Raw genomic sequence first — 17,366 nt, 5'->3', positions numbered from 1 at the left:
GACCATCTTGTGTTGCTTTTCTCAGGTCATTAGCACAGAGCTGGATTGGAACTAGAGCAGCTGGGACATGAATTGGCACCATATGGATCCCACAATGCTGGCCTTCAGTGATTAGCTTTCACATTGCTATCACCAGAACAGTTCCTGGTATTTGTTGATATCTTTATAATGTTAGTTATAAATATTTGTTACTTATTAATATTTTAATGGCTAGGTCTTCCAGGATACTTTTATAGAACAGGAGTCATATTTGTATCCATTGACTAATTCCTGATTGTGATGAGAAGTCTCTAGTGATTCACCTTTAAAACATGCCAAGAATTGGGGCCAGTGTTGTGGTGCAGCACTACTGCCTCCCACTCTGGCATCCCAGATGGGCTATAATTCGTTTTTGGGCTCCTGCCACCCATGTGGGAGAGCTGGATGAAGTTCCTGTCTGGCCATCTGAGGGAATGAACCAGTGGATGGAAGGTCTCTTTTTCTCTCTGTCTCCCTTTTTCTGTAACTCTGATTATCAAATAAATAAATAGTTTTTTAAAGTGTCAAGAATCACAACAGCTCTCATTTAGTCTATTTTATCTATTAGCAGACATTTTACCAAGGAATATACTCTATTTGCTTCAGCAACCCCATGAGCTAGGCTTAGCTTGTTGAAGGCTCTTAAGTAGATAGTTCGTAATTGACAGAGGTGGGATTTGAACCCAGGTGCATAGAGGATATTCATGGCCGCTTCACTATAAGATATTAGCTATTGATTCAGAACAGGCAGTCTTGATTATTTGAGGAAAATTCTCTTTTTCTTCTAACTTTAAAAGGTTTGCCTTTGATAAATCAGAAATGCTAGCAACCTTTCTGGCATGGAGCTGTCATATCGCTTATCTTTTGGATTTGTTGACAAGATAATATGTAATTTAAAACCTTGTGTTATTATTATTACCATAATTGATTTTATATACAAGGCTAACAATAGATTGTGAATTTATTTTTATTGAACTATGGTTAGGATTTTTTACTGTATATTAATAGGTGAAATCAACATATAGTTTTCTCTGTTGGGATTTAGCAACAGTGTTTTGAGAAAAATTAGTTGAGAATTGTTCCATATTTGATGGTATCTTAAAATAAATTATATTTTAGAATTACCTATTCCTTAAAATTTTTAAAGGACTTGCCAGGTAGGGCACCTTCTGAGTGTTAGGGAATGATTGATAATGTTTTTTTTATTATATCCATGGCTTATGTCTATTTCTTTTTCCTCTCCTTGAGATAACTTCAATTTTTTTTTCCTGGAAATGACCCATTTCAAACATTTAAATATAATAGGATAGAGTTGTACATAGGACTATATGTTTTTAAGTTCCTTAGTATCTTTTTATTTGTAGTACCTTTGCTATTTTTAGTATTATATATGTTTTCTTTATTAGACTGGCTAGAAATCTGTATTTGTATATTATATCCCCATCCTCCCTCCATTTCCTTCTGAAAAGCAGTTTTTGAATGTATCTATGAATTTTTTCATTTGTATTTTATTTTTTAGGTTTTGCTTTTATTTTTACTTTATTCTTCATTTTAGTATTTCTTTCCCCCTGCTGATTTTTTATTTGACTCCTTAAGTTCTCTTTCTTTTGTCTCTTTCATCTTTCTTTCCATCTTTCATTTTTCTCCAACATGAAAACAGTTTATTCTGTGACCTCCTTTGATTACAGATTTGGCTGATATGTGTATATTTTGGTAAGTAGTATTCTTATTTTTTGTTGTTTTCTAAATAGTCCATGATTATAGATTTATTTCCTCTTTGACATTATAGAGATTATTAGGAGAACATCTTTAAAATTCTTATGCTTTTAGATTTTATTGCCTTAAGATTTTACCATTGTTTACTGTTAACCCACTGACTGCTTTCAGATATAAAATAGTATATAACCCAAGTTGGATTATCACTTTGAATCTACCATTTCCTCATCTCCAAATAATGTCACCACTGCCAAGGTATTTTATTGATTGAGATTAGAGATCTATTTTATTTTTCTGTTTAGGTTCGAGATGATAAAACCTTACTGGGGAAAGTCTGTGGCAATGAAACTCTCTCTCATGTTACATCAATTACTAATACTATATGGATCAGGTTTAAAATTGATGCTTCTGTTGAAAAAGTTAGTTTCAGAGCTGCTTATCAAGTTGGTAAGGAAACTTATATTTAATTTTTAAGTGTTTAATTTAATTTGCCTGATTATAACATTTTAATTTCTTGAAATAACTTAGTCATTTAGTCAAACAGCAAGGAAAATATTCTCACAAAAGTATTACATTCTTTTATCATATTAGGCAGAATTAGACTTTGTAATAAAATTGAGAGTAAGAATTATTCATCTTTGTTCAAGCATTAACATTATTTTTTATATTTACAGCTTGTGGGGGTGAATTAACTGGAGAAGGGATCATTCACTCTCCTTTTTATCCTAATGTATATCCTGGAGAAAGAATCTGTAGGTGGACTATCTCCCAACCCCAAAGTCAGGTAGTTCTTCTCAACTTTACTGCATTTGAAATTGGAAGTTCTGCACAGTGTGATACAGATTATGTTGAGGTAAGAGTGAAAATCTTTCGGTATTTGTATTTGTTTGTATTATTAAAAATACTATGTCATGTTATCTGCAAATGAGTTAAAACAAAAAGTCATTTGTGTAGATCAACATCTTCTATGAATATTGATGTAACATCCCCAATGAATATTTGAATTCCAGCATATAAAGAGGATTATACATGAAGTGGGACTTATCCCTGGAATCCTAGGTTGATATAACTTCCAAAAAATCAATTATTATTAATAAAATAAAGGACAAACCACATTATCTCCTCAGCAGATACAGCTCTGACAAAATCCAACACCCTTTCATGATAAAAATACTCAACAAGTAAGAAAAAGAAAGGAACTTCCTTAATCTGAGAGCATCTATTAAATACCGTATATATTTTTCACTAACACTAATTTAATATAGTGCCAATTATAAATTATATCAAGGTATCCATAATTATTGAACGAACAATAATTTCTAGAGATCTCTATTCTACTACATCTCTTCCAATCTTTCAGATGTATTTCCATAGATAATGAGGAAAATAATATAAACTAAATTTTAGTGAATGAATTTTTTTGTTTTTGTAAAAAATTATATAAAGAGAACCTATGTATAATACCACTAATTATGAAACACTAATCACTTTGCTCCTATAGTCAGTACAAAAAGCAAAGATGTTTATTATCATGAGTTCTATTCAACATTATATTGGAAATTATAGATAGGGCAATTAAGCAAAGGAAAGAAATAAAATGTATGTAAAATGGAAAGGAAGTAAAACTATCACAATTCATAGACAACATATCTTGAATATAAAAATTATTAGGAATCCACACACATCAAAAGCTATTAGTACTAATAAACACATTCTTTAAGTTGCAGGCTACAAGATCAAAAATATGAAAATAATTTATTTTATATACTAGTAATGAACAATTTGAAAATGAAACCAAGATTTATAATTACATTATAATAAGTACATTTCTGTAAAGAAGTATAAAATTTGTACCCTGAAAATGAAAATGTATTACTGGAGGAAATTGGGGAAGACCTAAATGAATGGGAATCTATCTCTCATCTTTATGGATTAGAAAAATTAATACTGTTTAGTTAGCGGTACTCCCCAGATTGATCTGAAGATTCAGTCTAATCCCTATCAAAATTTCAGAGGTTTCTTTGAAGAAGTTCATAAGCTGTTTGTAAAATTGATATGAAAATGCAAGAGTATCAGACTAACCAAAACATTTTTGAGAAAAAACAAAGTTGGAGGACTCATTTTCTGATTTCAAAATTTAGCTCAAAACTGCAGTAATCAAGACAATGTGTTATTGGAGTAAGGATATAAATGTAGATCAGTGGAACAGAATTGAAGGTCCAAAAATGAATTCATAGTTTATGACCAACTGATTTTTGGAATGAATGCCAACAAGGAGAAAAAGACCCAAATATGTAACCTAAAATTATTAAACTCTTAGATGAAAACATGGTCATGAGTATTTGTGACCTTAAATATGAAAAGTAAGTATAAACAATACAAAAGAAAACTTGGACCTCATCAAAATTTAAAAATTTTAAAGTGGCCAAAGGATATGAATACACATTTCCTCAGAGAAAATATGGAGTTGACAATAAGCATGTGAAAAGGTACTCAACATCTTTAGTTATCAGAAAAATGTAAATCAAAATTGTAGTGAAATATCACTTCACATCTGCTAGAATGACTCAATGAAGAAGTCAGATAATAACAAGTATTGGAAGGGATGGGAACAAACTGGAATTCTTATACACTGTGTAAGAAAGTAAACTAGTACAACCACTTCGGAAAAACAGTTGGTAGTTTCTCAACAGTTATCCATAGAGTTACCATTTGAATCAGCAGTTCCACAAGGGAGTGAAAATGTATGTCCACACAAAAATGTGTATCCAGATATGTCTACAACCATTATTTGTAATGCCATATAAAATAGAAGATTCAATTATTATTCATAATTAAAAAATCAGAAGCAACTTAAATGTCCATCAGTTGATGGCTGGATAAGTAAAATAGATATATTCATAAAATGGAATGCTCTATGGCACTAAATAGGAATGAAGTAATGATACGTGCTACACTGTGGATGAATATTGAAATCATATTCAACCTAAAAGAACCTAGTCACAGCATGTTACAAAAGATCACATATTGTGTGATTCCATGTTTGAAATGTACAAGCAGGTACTTTATGTAGATAGAAAGTGGATCGATGGCTGCGTGGGGCTCTGGTTTGGGCAAATGGCAAGTGACTAAAATTTCGTTTGGGGTAATTAAAATGTTCTAAAATTGTGTTCACAGATTGACTTTTGCTGTGTTAATATAAGCATTAGAAAAACAATTATTCTTAGAAAATAGATACCTAGGCTGGCGCTGGGGCTCACTTGGCTAATCCTCCGCCTGCAGCACCGGCACCCCGGGTTCTAGTCCCGGTTGGGGCGCCGGATTCTGTCCCGGTTGCTCCTCTTCCAAGCCAGCTCTCTGCTGTGGCCCGGGAAGGCAGTGGAGGATGGCCCAGGTTCTTGGGCTTTGCACCCGCATGGGAGACCAGGGGGAAGCACCTGGCTCCTGGCTTCGGATCGGCGCAGCGCGCCAGCCGTAGTGGCCATTTTGGGGGTGAACCAACAGAAAAAGGAAGACCTTTCTCTCTGTCTGTCTCTCTCTCACTGTCTAACTCTGCCTGTCAAAAAATAAAAATAAAGAAAATAGATAATAGATACCTAATAAAATAAGCTTGAATATATCTTTTTTTTTTCCTCTTTAGATTGGTACCAGTTCCATCATGGGTTCTCCTGAAAATGCAAAGTACTGTGGCACAAACATTCCTCCATTTATAACATCTGTGTACAATTTTCTTTATGTCACGTTTGTGAAAAGTTCTTCAACTGAAAACCATGGTTTCATGGCTAAATTCAGTACTGAGGATTTAGGTAAGAGATTGTCTCTTTCTCTTCCTCTTAGGCTTATATTGGAATAAATGAACAGTGGGAATAAAACATGTAACAATTATATACACTATAATATAAAGTACACTCGAAGTCAAAGAATATATTTCCTAATCAACATGTATCCGTAGTTAATTGGTATTTATCTATAATCAAGAAAATAAGCAGCATATAAGAAGTATTTTTCTTTGGAGAACTTAAAAAGTTAGGATCAGCTTTTTTGTTTTGGCATCCTGGTATCTTATTAGTTACTTGTTTGTGGTAATTATTATAATTTTATTTCAACAGCGTGTGGAAATGTTCTTACGGAGTTGACAGGTACCATTCAAAGTCCAGGTCATCCAAATATCTACCCCCATGGTGTAAACTGTACCTGGTATATATTACTTCAACCTGGCCACCTAATTCGTTTGGTGTTCAAAAGTTTTCACCTACAGTTTGATTACAATTGCACGAATGACTACCTAGAAGTTTATGACACTGATTCTGGAACATCTCTTGGGAGGTGAGCTTATTTTCTTTTTAATGCTGACCTTGGAAGCTTATTTATTATTTTATAGAGTTTTATTCAGAGAAGGACAAAATTGGTTATACATTTGCCATTTACCATCTATTTATTCTTTCTTCATTTAAAAATTAACAGATAACATTGTATGTTTTTATAGAACATGATGTTTTGTGGATTTAACCATTGTGGAATGGTTAAATCTAGTTAATTTACAAATGTGTTATCTCAGATGGTCATCATTTTCTGGAGTAGTATACACAATATTTAGTCTATGTGCATTTTTTTCAAGAATACAATATATTGTCATTAACTTTAGTGACCTTGCCTTACGATAAATTTTTGAAATTTATTCCTCTTATGTAACTAGAATTATGTATCCTTTGGCCAGCATCTTCCTATCTTCTCTTCCCCTCAAACCACCCCCACCTTTGGTAAACACCATTCTATCCTCTGATTTTATGACATCAATTTTTACAGATTCTGCGTGTAAGTAAGACCATGTGGTATTTGTCTTTCTGTGTCTGGCTAATTTCACTTAATACAATGTCCTCCAGGTTCATCTACATTGTTGAAAATGGCAAAGTATCATTCTTTTATATGGTTGAATAGTTTTTATTGTATATGTATACTAAATTTCCTTTATACACTTATCCTTTGTTAGGTATTTAGGGTGATTCTATTTCTTCACTATTGTGTATAGTGCTGCAATAAATGTAGAAAGGCAGATATATCTTTGACATTTTCTTTGGATGTATACCCAGGAGAGGAATTGCTGGATCAATTTTTAATTGTTTGAGGACCCTCCATATTGTTTTCTATAATGACTGTACTAGTTTACATTCCCAACAACAGTGTGTAAGGATTCTCTTTTCTCCACCTTCTCATCAACACTTCTGTCTTTTGTCTTTTATGATAATAACCATTCTAACAGGTATGTAGTAATATCATGTGATTTTGACTCACATTTCTCTGATGATAAGTGATATTGCGCATTTTTTTTTCTATGCTTGTCAGTCATCTGTATGTCTTCTTTTGAGAAAGATGTATTCAGGCATATTGTCCATTTTATAAGTCAGATTCTTTTCTATTGAGTTGTTTGAGTTCCTTATATATTTTGAATGTTATCCCCTTGTCAGATATCTGGTTCGGAAATATTTCCTCCCATTTTATAGGTTGTCTCTTTACTCCGTTGATTGTTTCCTTTGCCATGCTTAAACTTCTCAATTTTATGTAATACCATTTGTTTATTTTTGCTTTCGTCGCCCATGTTTTTGAGAATTTATTATAAAAATCCTTACCCAGACACATCATCATAAAGCATTTTCTTTATGTTTTCTTCCAGCAGTATTATAGTTTCCAGTCTTATATGTAAGTTTTTAACTCATTTTGAGTTGATTTTTGCATATGGTCAGAGATGAAGTTCTTTCTTTTTTAAAGACTTATTTATGTATTTGAAAGTCAAAGTTACACACAGAGAGAAGGAGAGGCAGAGAGAGAGAGAGAGAGAGAGAGAGAGAGAGAGAAAGGTCTTCCATCCACCAGTTCACTCCCCAGTTGGCCACCACAGCCAGAGCTGCGCCAATACGAATCCAGGAGCCAGGATCTTCATCCAGGTCTCCCTTGTGGGTGGCAGAGGCCTAAACACTTGGGACATCTTCCACTGCTTTTCCTAAGCCATTAACAGGGAGTTGGATCAAAAGTGAAGCAGCCAGAACATGAACTGGCGCCCATATGGGATGCCAGCTTTGTAAGTGGCAGGTTTACCCACTATGCCACAATGCCAGTCCCTGCTAGAAGATGTTTTGTTCCTAATTCAATCCCTTTACTCTGGTCTGATCTATTCAGATTTTTTATTTCTTCAAAAAAAAAATTCAATCTTAATAAGTTGTATCTGCCCAGAAATGTATCCATTTCCTCTAGGTTTTCCAATTTGTTGGCATACAGTTGATCATAGTTTCTAATGGTCCTCTTTATTTTATTTTTTAAGATTTATTTATTTATTTTGCAAGTCAGAGTTACAGAGAGAGAGGAAGAGTCAGAGATCTTCCATCTGCTGGTTTACTTCCCAGGTGGCTGCAATGGCCAGGCTGGGCCAGGCCCAACACAGGAGCCAGGAGCAGGGGCCCAAACACGTGGGTCATCCTCTGCTGCTTTTTCCCCAGGCCATTAGGAGGGAGCTGGATTGGGAGTGGAGCAGCTGCAGCAAGAACAGGGCCCATATGGGATGCTGATATCATAGGCGGCTGCTTTACCCACTACAACACAACATATTTGTGTGGTATCCATTGCAATGACTCCATTTTTACCTTTGATTTTATTTTGAATCTTTTTTTTCTCTTAGCATAGCTAAAAGTTTGTTGATTTTGTTTATCTTCAAAAAAACCCAAACTCCTTGTTTTGTTAATCTTTTGGTATTATTTTGTTAGTGTCTATTTCTCTCATCTTTATTATTTGTTTCCTTCTAAAAGTTTAGAATTCAGTTCATTTTTTGTTTTTCTGGTTCCTTGAGGTACAATACTAGGTTGTTAATTTGAAATTCCTTTTTTGATATATATTTATTACTTAGAATGATTTTTGCTGTATCCCACTTAGTATTTTGTACAACCATTTTCATTTAAGAAATTTTACAGTTTTCTTTTTAATTTCTTCATTGACCTATTGGCTATCATGAAGATGTGGTTCAATGTGTATGTATAAATTTTCTGAAGTTTTTAGATCTATTAATAATTGCTTTATAAATTTAGGTTCCTCAGTGTTGGATATGTATATATTTACAATTATTATATCCTTTTGTTCAGTTGACCTATTAATCATTGTAGAGTTATCTCTTTTTCTCTCTTGTTCCAGTTTTTTTTTTTATTTTTAACTTTTATTTAATGAATATAAATTTCCAGTGTACAGCTTATGGATTACAATGGCTTCCCCCTCCCATAACTTCCCTCCCACCCGCAACCCTCCCCCCTCCCGCTCCCTCTCCCCTTCCATTCACATCAAGATTCATTTTCAATTCTCTTTATATACAGAAGATCAATTTAGTATAAAGATTTCAACAGTTTGCACCCACATAGAAACACAAAGTGAAACATACTGTTTGAGTACTAGTTATAGCATTAAATCAAAATGTACAGCACATTAAGGACAGCGATCCCACATGAGGAGCAAGTGCACAGTGGCTCCTGTTGTTGACCCAACAAATTGACACTCTAGTTTATGGCGCCAGTAACCATCCTAGGCTGTCGTCATGAGTTGCCAAGGCTATGGAAGCCTTCCAAGTTTGCCAACTCTGATCATATTTAGACAAGGTCATAAAAGACAGAGTGAGGATAGTAACCAATGATCCTAAGAGTGGCATTAACCAGGTTTGAACAATTATACAGCATTAAGTGGGGAAGAGGACCATCAGTACACACATGTTGGGAGTAGAGCCATTGGTGGTAGAGTAGAGGTTATGATTACAAAGGAATGAGGCCCAAGTGCACTAGACAGGGCCTAGAACAAAGGACAGAGTCATTATTAGAGGAGCTAAGAAAGGTGCTGTCTAAGCTACAATGAAGTTTTCTGATTGAGAGGCAAATAGAACCTGACAGAAGGGGCTTGATAATAATCTGGTGGGCTTTAGGCCTTGTAAGTTAAGAGGCCCAGACCTATCTATCTCTTCACATGGGGTACATCCTAAGGGAGGTGTGAACCTCCTAGGGGAAGGCACTCTGTTGACTTTCATTACTTGGCTGGCCTGGGAGGAGAGCTGGCCAGGTAAAGGCAAGTGGCATCTCTAACAAGAAATTTACAGTTCTGCCTGCGATGTTGCTGACCCTACTTGACCATCCCCTCAGCTGCAGTGGTCACTTTGGAAGTTGGGCTGAGTGAAGGGCTTTTCAGCTTAGAGCCAATAAGATCTGTGGCTCTGACCTGGGCATCCTTCAACTCCAGGGCAGGTCCATTTCCAGTGATCCAACTCTTGGCAGAGCTGCCAGGGCTCTTCACAAGCTGACTTCTGCTGAAGCCCAGGCTTACCACATTGAAAGCCACTGCAGTGGACTGGCCTGTTGGGTCTCCTTGAGGGCAGATCACTGTACAGATCAGCCATTAATAGGCCTGCCACCCATTGCTTCTGATGCCGAGCTTTCCTTTACTCCTGGTTTGTGTTAAAGCAGACCAGAGGATGCAAGTCAAGGGAGTGCCCATTTCCCATCTCTAATCTTCGGTGGCCTGAACTACAAGTCTATAGTCACAGGCATGTTCTGTAGTAGTTTTTCTAAGGTAGACAATGTCCATGAGGAAAATTATATTCTCACTTTAAAACTTTCTTTCCCTTTGGTCTGAAAGGGAGGTTTTTTCTACTTACTGTATACTTCGCTGATGGCGAAGTGAATCTAGCTATGAGATTATTATTTGAGTTCTTATTTTGGCTATGCTATTGCAGAAAAATGTTAGCCATCTCTTTTATAAGGTCTAAAGATTAAATTGTGCATCCTACAGATTCCTTCATAATAGAATTAGTTTCCTACCTTGAAGAGAATAGAGAAATGAAAGAACAAGTTGGGCTTAGAATAGAGAAATGAGGGAGCAAGTCCTAGATCGCTTGCTGACAATAGCAATATCACATGAATACTTAGCAAATAGTTTCAACCATTAGATAACAACTTAAGAAAACATTTACCAGAAGGTCCAATGCCTTCTATAAATTTTAAGAATCATGTATTTGAAAACACCTCTTAAATATCTAACATGGTGTAGTTTCTTTAGCCAGTAAACTTAAGCACAACCATCTAAAATGTTTTTAGTTTCTTTCTACCAACAAGTCTAAAACATATGATACACAGATTCAGGTCCCACAAATTAAAATGTATCTTTGATTGATTTTAGCAGCTTAAATTTATGGACAATCTTATCTATAAGCCATTTAAAATAAAACTCTTAATAAAATTTCCCCATGTGGACATACAATATGTACACACATATAATATAGCATAATAGACCAATATAGCAATTTTAATAATAGCTTTTAAAATCTTTAACTCTTTTTGTCGATTGCCAATTGATTTGAATTGCTTTTTGTTTTTAGTAACCTCAGTTAACCATACTTTCTCTCAGTTGGTACTGTTAATACATTATTGGCTTCATCTGTTTACAGAGCCATCCCAAAGTACTGAATACAATAAAAGTGGCTGGAAAAAGTCCATAGGAACCTATAGGAGGACAGCTAAACACAGAACCAACAACGCTTTAGTTTTATGAGCAGCAGATCATATATAACTGTGGATGACAAAAGACTTTAAGTCGCCATGTTTAAAATTATAAACTCATCAACCAACAAGAGGCACTTGCTTACTTCACAGTATTTTTGAAAGCACCTGTAGGATTTTACAAGTATTTAACCCTTTAAGCCTCTGGGGCTTTCTCATTAAGATAACTATCATGTCTAGTAACACAAGATCATTAGACTTTTTAATTCTCAAACATTTGTATTAATAGCATTTTCCATTATAGAAACTTAAAGTCTGGTACCACATCACATCTTGACAGTACTTCTAATATGCTCCAAATAGCCTGATTAGTTGGTATCTCTATAAGATGAGAGACATAGGTCCTTCGATTTTTTCAGTTGGGCCCAAACTGGAAAAACCAAAGTCCAGGATTTACTGGAAATTTTAGAGACCAGATTGTTTGAAACTTTGATTTTTTGAATGCCTGTCAAGAATGCCAAGAAGGCTCAAAATCCAAAATATCTGGTTGAAATAAGATTTCTTAAAATCATGACATAACATAGACCAAATTTGATCATTGTTACAAGGTGATTATTCAAATTTTTGAAAATAAGCACATATTTAAATAACCCATAGCTCTTAATAAAAATTCAGCTGTTTTTGAACAATTAGAATTTAACAGACATCAAGAGAACATAATAGATTACTTTAACACATTGCTTTAACAGAGCATCAGAGTTTAATTCTATGTCAAAGAGAAATTGAGCTTCCTGTGATCTTTTGCTGTGAGGTTTCCTTCCTTTACCTTCTTTCATATTGGTGACCATGTTTCTGTGTTTCTGTGTGTAAGACATCTTTAAGCATCTTTTGCAGGGCAGGATGAGTGGCAATAAATTCTTTCAGTTTCTGTTTGCTATGAAAAGTCTTAATTTCACCTTCATTCACAAATGAGAGCTTTGCAGGATATAGTATTCTGGGCTGGCAGTTTTTCTCTCTTAGTACCTGGGCTATGTCTCGCCATTCCCTTCTAGCTTGTAGGGTTTCTGATGAGAAGTCTGCTGTGAGTCTAATTGGAGATCCTCTGAGAGTGATCTGACGTTTCTCTCTTGCACCTTTTAGGATCTTTTCTTTATGTTTCACTGTGGTGAGTTTGATTACAACATGTCGTGGTGAGGATCTCTTTTGGTCATGTTTATTAGGGGTTCTATAAGCTTCCTGTACTAAGATGCCTCTGTCCTTCTCCAAACCTGGGAAATTTTCTGCTAGTATCTCACTGAAAATGCCTTCTAATCCTTTCTCCCTCTCCATGCCTTCAGGAACTCCTAGAACCCGAATGTTGGGTTTTTTAATAGTATCCTGTAGATTCCTGACAGTATTTTTTAGATTTCTAATTTCTTCTTCTTTTCTTTGGTTTGCCTGTTTCCGTTCCTGTTCTCTGTCTTCTAAGTCTGATATTCTCTCTTCTGCTTCGCCCATTCTGTTTTTAAGGCTCTCTAATGTGTTTGTCATTTGATCTATTGAACTCTTCATTTCATTATGATTTCTATTCACTATCAGAGTTTCTTGTTCCAGTAGTTGTTTCATTTCATTTTGATTCCTCCTTAATATTTCAGTTTCACGAGAGAGATTTTCTATCTTGTCCATGAAGGATTTCTGTAGTTCAAGAATTTGTTTTTGAGAACTTCTTAATGTTCTTATCAATTTTTTGAGATCCGCTTCTTGCATTTCTTCGATCTCATCATCTTCATAATCTTGAATTGGGGTGTCTTTTTCATTTGGGGGCGTCATAGTTTCTTCCTTGTTCTTGTTAGCTTGGTTTTTGCGTTTGTTGTTTGGCATGTTGGAGATATTTGGTTTCTTCACTGTGGTGTTTTTTCTTGTTACACTATGGCTCTATATTAAGTGGACTGTCTGCTTTCAGTGGAGCCTTAGAGGCTTGAGATGAGTGTGGACTGAGAGCTGTGTTTGGTTCCTCAGGGTTGAGGGTGTGTCAAGGATGACACTCCCAGGTTAGGTGTGGTAAATCTCTCTTTCTTTTTTTGATTTAAAAGGGAAGTAATTCCGCACAGCTGAACGTAATTGGAGGTAGTTAGCAGGCAAATGATATACCCACAGGAGCCAGAGATCGGAAGCTCTTTCCCAAGGACCACACAGGGAATCTCTGCTGCCCTCAGTGTGGGCTCCAATTCTCCTGCAGTCTCCCACTGGGTTGCCAAGTTAGATGCTAATCTCCTGTTATTTCACCCCTCCCCCCAGAGTCAGGTTTTTCTGCTAGGCTCAGGGCTGGTGCAGACCTGAGGTCGCCCTGCTTATGACGTATGTCCAAAATGGCGCCTGCTCTGTCTTGCTCGCCTGTGAGAGGTGAGCGGAGAGAGAGAAACTTGTGTCCGTATCAGTCACTTTTTTTATTTTTTTTTTTCTCTCTCTTCTAGTTAGCCTGGTGAACTTTTCCCCACGGAGTTTCAAGCCTCGTTCCCTCTAATCTCCTCTTTCCGCTTGCCTGCTGGTATCTCGGGCTATGGAGGTTCGGCTCACCTCGCGTTCCAGCGCTGGTGCGTTGAGTCTGCCGCTGGTGTCCCGAACTTGGGCTCCCACGCTCTCCATGCAGGTCCACTGTGAATCACTAGTTCCGGAAGAGTTTCCTCTGCTGTTTCATCCGCTACTCTTCCTTGACCCTGCAGTATCTCCACTTATATTAAACTTTCTCTCCCACCGGACTAAGTGTGCTTCCTGCCTATTCCGCCATCTTGCCGCCTCTCTCTTGTTCCAGTTTTTTTTTTTTTTTTTTTTTTATTTATTTATTTTTTGACAGGCAGAGTGGACAGTGAGAGAGAGAGACAGAGAGAAAGGTCTTCCTTTTGCCGTTGGTTCACCCTCCAATGGCCGCCGCGGTAGCGCGCTGCGGCCGGCGCACCGCGCTGTTCCGATGGCAGGAGCCAGGTGCTTCTCCTGGTCTCCCATGGGGTGCAGGACCCAAAGACTTGGGCCATCCTCCACTGCACTCCCTAGCCACAGCAGAGAGCTGGCCTGGAAGAGGGGCAACCGGGACAGGATCGGTGCCCCGACCGGGACTAGAACCCGGTGTGCCGGCGCCGCAAGGCGGAGGATTAGCCTGTTGAGCCACGGCGCCGGCCTCTTGTTCCAGTTTTTTAAAAAAGGATTTATTTATTTAAAAGGCAAAGTGACAGGAAAAAGTGAGAGTGAGAGATCTAACATCCAGTCATTGACTCCTCAAATGACTGCAACAGACAGGGCTAAGCCAGGCCAAAGCCAGGATCCAGGAGCCCCATCCTGGGCTCCCACATGGCTGACAGGGGCCAAGGCACTTGTACCATCTTCTGCACCTTGTCAGATGCAATACCATGAAGGTGGATGGGAGGCAGAGTAGTCAGGACTCCAGCTGGCACTATGGGTTGTGGACATCTCAAGAGGTGGCTTAACATCCCTGTTCCACAACACTGGCTCCTTTATTTTTATTTTTATTTTTATTTTTTACAGCTTTCAAATTAAAGTCTATTTTCTATTTTATTTTGTGTAAGAATAGCTATTCCTTTTCTCTTTTGGTTTCCATTTGCATGGAATATCGTTTTTCACTCTTTTACCATTAGTCTAGGTGCATCCTCACAGATGAAGTGAGTCTCTTGCAGGCAGCATATAGTTGAATTATGATTCTATTTTTATCCATTCAACCATTCTTTGCCTTTTAGCTGGACAATTTAATCCACTTACCTTCTAGGGAATTATTGTTAGATAAACACTCACTACCGCCACTTTGTTAATTGTTTTCTGGTTGTTTGTGAATCTTTTCTTCTCTCACTGTCTTCCTTTGTGGTTAAATGATTTTCTCTACTAGTACTAGTATATTTTGATTCCTTTTTATTTTTAGTGTTTCTATTATAGATTTTTGCTCTGTGGTTACCATCAGGCTTACAAAAATATCTTGTAACAAGTTATTCTGACCTGATAGTAATTTAACTCTAGCTTCTTAAATATATATGATACAGTTATAATTATTTTAATATCCTTACTATAGATTCAATCATCTTTATCATCCCTTGGTATGTTTTGATAAATTTTTCCCTCTTGTTATGAATTATACATTCTTGCTTATATTCATTCCTGGTAACATTTGTTGGAATGCCAGCCATTTTCAATTTTATGTTTTTAGTTACTAGACATTAGTATTCTTGAACTTTGTTCTGGAATGCAGTTACTTGGAACCATTTTTATCTTTTCCAGTTTTGCTTTTCTTGCCTGTGAACAGAGGTTTTCCTTCACTGTTTGCTATCCTGTCTCTTGAGAGCAATTGTTTTACATATTTCATCTAGGTTTTTAGCTGTTTTGGGTACAAGGTTAAATCCAGTTCCTGTGATTACATCTTTGTTGAGAATGGAAATCTCCTAGTTTTTTAAAATTTATTTTTATTGCAGTTTTGTTTTGTTATTCAGTTTTTAAACATTTTTCTTTATCCTTATTTTCCTAGCTTTATTCTTATTCTTCATTATTTTCTTCTTACCGATCTTAATCTTTCATCTTATAAGCTTTCTTTTCTTTTGGGGGGAGGGGAATAGGTTCTTATATCCACTGCACAATATCTAATTTCTGCTGACTGGCATAAACTATAATTACTTTGCTCAAATCTGATAGACATGAACATATACAGAGACACTGAAACTATGAATTAATTCTTCAACTTTTATTTGTATTGAGATGTTAAATTTTTGGACAATGAAATATTATATGAGGATACTTCAAAAATCAAAAAAGTTGAAATTACAGGATAAATTTATTTTAAAATCCACAGTTTTTTCATAATACATATTTCACATGAAGTCTTTACAGATCCCCATACACCATTTTTTTTCTTTTTCTCCCTCAGCAAATAACTCATGCATTTTCCATATTCATCCATAGTTCCATATTTTCATTTCCATACTATTTACTCTGTCATTCCATTTGTTTACTTCTACCAAGTATGCTTTGTCTTGAGATTTCTATTTTCTAGTCACTTCTTACAGTTGTTTCTCTAAATAAAATCTCAGAGAATAATGATTCTGTTATCATGCTAGTTTTTGCATTACTAGAGTAGTTTTTTGTTTTAGTACAAAAATGTGACATGGCTTAGTAATCATACTCCTAACTCTTCATAAGCCAGCTGTTTGAAGATAGTAGATTCCACCCATATGGGGACCACTATCCCAGGCACGATTCTGAGTGCTTTATATACAGAGTCTATAAAGTCATCAAATTCTTAAAACAACTCTGTGAGTTCTATACTAAAATACATCCTTATTTTAGAGATGGGAAAACTGAGGCATGGGGAGTAAGTGATCTGCCCAGAGTCATCTTACCTCTAAGTGATAGAATTGATTCTAAAGTGTGTTCTCTATACATATTTAAAAGTTAGTTATTTATTTGAAAGACAGATGGAGAGGTAGAGAGATCTCCCATGCGCTAGTTCACTCCCCAAATGCCCATAACAGTCAGGGCTGGGACAGATCCAAGCCAGGAGCCAGGATCTTCACCTAGCTCTCTAAATGAGTGACAGGGACCCAAATATTTAAGCCATTATCTGTTGCCTCACTGGATGTACATTAGTAGGAAGCTGAATTAAAAGCAGAGGTGGGACTTGATCCCAGGCACTAAGATATGGGATATAGGTGTCCCAATAGACAGCTTAAACCACTGTGTTACAGCACCTGCCCCACTATATGTATTTATGATTTATCACCTCCCTTGTCTTTTTTTGCTTATTATACTTCTGTTAACAGATTGATTAATATGCTGTATGGCCATCTAGTGTAGCATGTACTTTCCAATATTTCATTCATGAAAAGTCACACAACCAGACAGCAAACCATTTCAAGGAGGGAGTCGTGAACAGTTGACCTTCCTTAAGACTAAATATTTTGGCCGGCGCTGTGGCTTAACAGGCTAATCCTCCGCCTTGCGGCGCCGGCACACCGGGTTCTAGTCCCGGTTGGGGCGCCGGATTCTATCCCAGTTGCCCCTCTTCCAGGCCAGCTCTCTGCTATGGCCCGGGAAGGCAGTGGAGGATGGCCCAGGTGCTTGGGCCCTGCACCCGCATGGGAGACC

The 17,366-nt window shown here is 36.5% G+C and overlaps 1 protein-coding gene across 1 annotated transcript in view; it reads left to right on the top strand.

Moving 5' to 3' along the window:
• Positions 1-17,366, top strand: part of CUBN (cubilin) — a 306,947-nt gene that overhangs the window by 76,649 nt on the left and 212,932 nt on the right. Inside the window, exons 18-21 of the mRNA XM_062210514.1 lie at positions 2,037-2,181; positions 2,409-2,587; positions 5,375-5,540; positions 5,844-6,060. Of these exons, the coding sequence (XP_062066498.1) occupies positions 2,037-2,181; positions 2,409-2,587; positions 5,375-5,540; positions 5,844-6,060 (707 nt within the window). The remainder of the gene's footprint in view (positions 1-2,036; positions 2,182-2,408; positions 2,588-5,374; positions 5,541-5,843; positions 6,061-17,366) is intronic.

The sequence above is a fragment of the Lepus europaeus genome, chromosome 14 (genome assembly GCF_033115175.1).
Source record: "Lepus europaeus isolate LE1 chromosome 14, mLepTim1.pri, whole genome shotgun sequence".
In the NCBI taxonomy this organism is placed as follows: Eukaryota; Metazoa; Chordata; class Mammalia; order Lagomorpha; family Leporidae; genus Lepus; species Lepus europaeus.
This window is presented reverse-complemented; position numbering and strand designations above follow the sequence as displayed.